This window comes from Melopsittacus undulatus, chromosome 4 (genome assembly GCF_012275295.1).
Source record: "Melopsittacus undulatus isolate bMelUnd1 chromosome 4, bMelUnd1.mat.Z, whole genome shotgun sequence".
NCBI lineage: Eukaryota > Metazoa > Chordata > Aves > Psittaciformes > Psittaculidae > Melopsittacus > Melopsittacus undulatus.
This window is the reverse complement of record NC_047530.1, coordinates 12,549,784-12,553,035: the sequence shown is the minus strand read 5'-3', so window position 1 is coordinate 12,553,035 and position 3,252 is coordinate 12,549,784. Positions and strand designations below refer to the sequence as shown.

The 3,252-nt window shown below is 53.9% G+C and overlaps 1 protein-coding gene across 1 annotated transcript; it reads right to left on the bottom strand.

Moving 5' to 3' along the window:
- Nucleotides 1-1,097: 1,097 nt before the first annotated feature.
- LOC101880899 (inositol 1,4,5-trisphosphate receptor-interacting protein-like 1) lies at nucleotides 1,098-2,639 on the bottom strand. Its single transcript, XM_034062527.1, has one exon. It carries the CDS (start codon nucleotides 2,637-2,639, stop codon nucleotides 1,098-1,100), a length of 1,542 nt encoding a protein of 513 aa, XP_033918418.1.
- Between the last annotated feature and the right edge of the window lie 613 nt (nucleotides 2,640-3,252).

Sequence of the window (3,252 nt, the reverse complement as noted above, 5' to 3'; positions counted from 1 at the left end):
GTCCCCCTACTCCCGGAGAGTTAGGAAGGAAAATCCAAAGAATGTAGCCCCCACGGATTGAGATAAGAACGGTTTAGTTGCTAAGGCATAACACAAAACCCCTACTGCCATTTACTACTACAAATAATAATGATACAGCAAACCGACCCATAACTCACTCCACCCTGCCCAGCCGAACACCATGTGCTCCCTCCTCCATTTTTCTCCAGGGCTCCCCCCTCCAGCCTTCTCTTTCCCAGTATGCATCCTGGGCATCACGTGCTATGGTATGGAATACCTCATTGCCTAGCCTGGGTCAGGTGTTCTGTCCCTCCTTCCTCCCGGACTCCCCTCCTCCTCCTGGCTGAAAAAAAAACCTTGAACAAAAACACCCTCAAAACATGCTCAAACCATGACACACATCCCAGTTTCTTCTTACCTTGCCTGCACTGCTACTTTTGCTTATTTACCCACAGCTTTCTTCATCCTCAGTTCATGTCAAGCTCCACGGAGGCACTTGCTGACTTGGGACTGCGGCCTGCACTCTCCATAAACGCCATTTTCTAATGCTAAGACATAGGGATTGGGCACAAGCTGCCCACTGCTTTGCAGCCAGTCCACAGCAGTTCACTGTCATTCACTCAGTTTCAAGCCTGGGTTGTGCAAGTCAAAATCAGGGATTATTCAGCCCTTCATAATTCCCTCTCTCATTGCAAAAGCACAGATTCGTGTTTCATTAATAAATGAGCTTTATTCTCAAGAAAGGTCCTGTTGTGAGGGAAGGTGTTTAAATGATTCTTGGTTTAGACATTGTTATGTGCATTACAGTCAGAGACCGTAGTGCAAACAGGATCCTAAGAAGGAGACAATTGACTGCTACTGTTGAACCCAGGACACCACCACAGGTATAACCTGCTGCTGCGCTGGGGAGGACGTCAGGGGGAGAATGCTGCCATGCTTCTGAGAGGCCTGCTGCACAGTTTTCCTTGTGCTTTCTGTGTCCTCTTTCTGCCTCTCTCCTCTTTTTCCCTCGGGTACAAGTTTGTCATCTGCTGTCAGCTGTGCACCCTGTCAGCTGTGCACCCTGCAAAACCCAGCTCTGTGCATGAAGACCACTTTCAGTGGCCATCGTTCAGCATTCTTATGAGGCGATCTTGCATGTCCAGGAGCTCCCTCATTGCCTCAGCTTGGGCATCCGGATCCCGTGCCAGATGCTGGAAGAGGTTGACTGGCTCGGCTCTTTGCAAGGCTGGGGGCACGACGATCTCCTCAGGAATCTTCTCATTCCCAAAGAAGAAGTGGTTGAGGCGTCTCTCCTCCAAGCAGTGCCACAGGTAACTCATGATGTCATCCAGCCGCAGCAGGAAATGTGTCCTGCACCAGCCTGACAGGGGGGTGGTGTTCAGGAGGTGCATCACCACTGTCTTCAAGGTATAGCTGGAAAAGCCTGTGCCCACCAGAGTGCTGGCGCAGAGCTGCAGGCATCTGAGGTGGAAGTTGCCATGTGGGGCCTGCTCGGTCACCAGCCTGAAGAACTTTGCCTCTGCCACAGCGCAGCTCGTTGTCCAGATTGTCCCTGGGGTGAAGATACCCTCATTAGCCTGGCTGCTCATGAAGATGTCCGAGTTGCCTTGCTGCACGCCCAATATAATTTCAATGGTGAATTCCTGCTCTTCTCCTTCCATCTTGAGTTTGCAGGAGCGGGTGCCGGGCAGCGTGGTTAAACGCCATTGGTTTGAATGAGGCAAAAGCGACCAGCACGTTTTCATCAGCTGACGAAACCTGCGAACTGTTTTCTGCACGTCTAGGTAGGAGTTGGTGCAGACGGTGTGTAGGAGGCTGGGGCCCTGATTCCAATTCAGCTCCTCTTCGTCATGGTGGAGGAAGCACAGCATGTTCCCCTCCACCTGCTCGTTCATGCACGTACACTCCAGCTCCACGCGGATGCGGAAGTTCCCCTCTGGCATCTCTCCTGGATCGCAGAGCTCCGGGAGAAAGGTGTGGCCAGGTGGGGGTGCCAGGGGCACAAGCACTTGGTGGATGATGTTTTCTCCATAGGGATGCCAGCCTTCATGTGCACTGCCTATGCCAAAGCATGGTTGCAGCTCTGGGACGGAGCTATCCAACAAGATATGTTTGGCAGCCAGGGTAAAAGCATTCACAAAGTCCATCACATATTTGCACTCTGTGAACAGGTTCTGATAAGTCCATTGTATGTCCTCCTCAAAATGCCTTTCCAGGTCATTTGCATATTCATTGACTTCGTCTTCTTCATTCTGCTCCTCATGCTCTTCCTCTTCTCTACTGCTGCTGCTGGATCTGTCCTCTTCGCTGGAGCTGTCCTCCTCATGGCTCCTTTTCCTGAGGCACCAGTAGAGCCCAAGTATCAGGAGGAGCAGGATGCCGGCAATCACCCAGAATTGCCAGTGCTGCAAGGCAGCAAAGAGCAGGGCTCTCCAGGCCACAGGACTTTGCTCCTTGCTCCTCTGCTCCTGGCTCTTCTGCTCCAGCTCCTGCAGCAGCTGAGCCATCTCCTGGCTCAGCTGCTTGGCATGGTGCTCCATGCGCTCATGTGTGGCTTCATACAGCTCATCACTGACGACACGCACGTTCAGGATGAGCTGTTGCACAACCCAGAGTAAGAGCTTTGTGAAAACCATGGCCTGCAGAAGAGAGAAAGAATTCAGTGGCGCCTGGAGGGAGGGAAGGAGGAAGGGAAGCGGTGGTGTGGGGAGCAGGGATGGGAGCCACAGAGAGCTGGGGACAGGCAGGAGAGGGAACGAGGCAGCTGGGAGGCAGCAAGCCCTGCCCCCAGGCACGGTGGCAGCAGCAGCGTGCCCTGCCCCAGGCACTAGCAGCCAGGACCTCGATGCAGGGTGAGCACCCACTCCCAGGGACCCAGGTTTCTGCCCCGGCCTTAGCTCAGCCTCCCCCCTGCATGTGCACTCACTCGTGGCCCAGGCCGTACTGGGCCAGTGCTGCCTGCTGGCACCCTCATATCCATCCCCCATGGTGACTCATCCCCTGTGATTTCACAGGCAGGCGCTGGGATGCATCACGGTCCCGTCTGCACAACCGCGGGCCAGCTAGGAAGCAGAATTTGGAGGGGAGTGAAAGGCAGGATCTCCATAACACAATAAAAGTTATTCCCTGAATGCAGTCGGTTGCGACTCTTGGGAGTGGGACCTCTGCAAGGACACGCCTCCCATGGCTTGCTGAGTTAGAACAGGTGGGAACTCCTGCCCACTCCACTGCCCAAAACACTATCCTGGG

Coding starts and splice junctions, on each gene's coding strand:
- LOC101880899 (XM_034062527.1), bottom strand. CDS start 2,639: ATGGTTTTCACAAAGCTCTTACTCTGGGTTGTGCAACAGCTCATCCTG.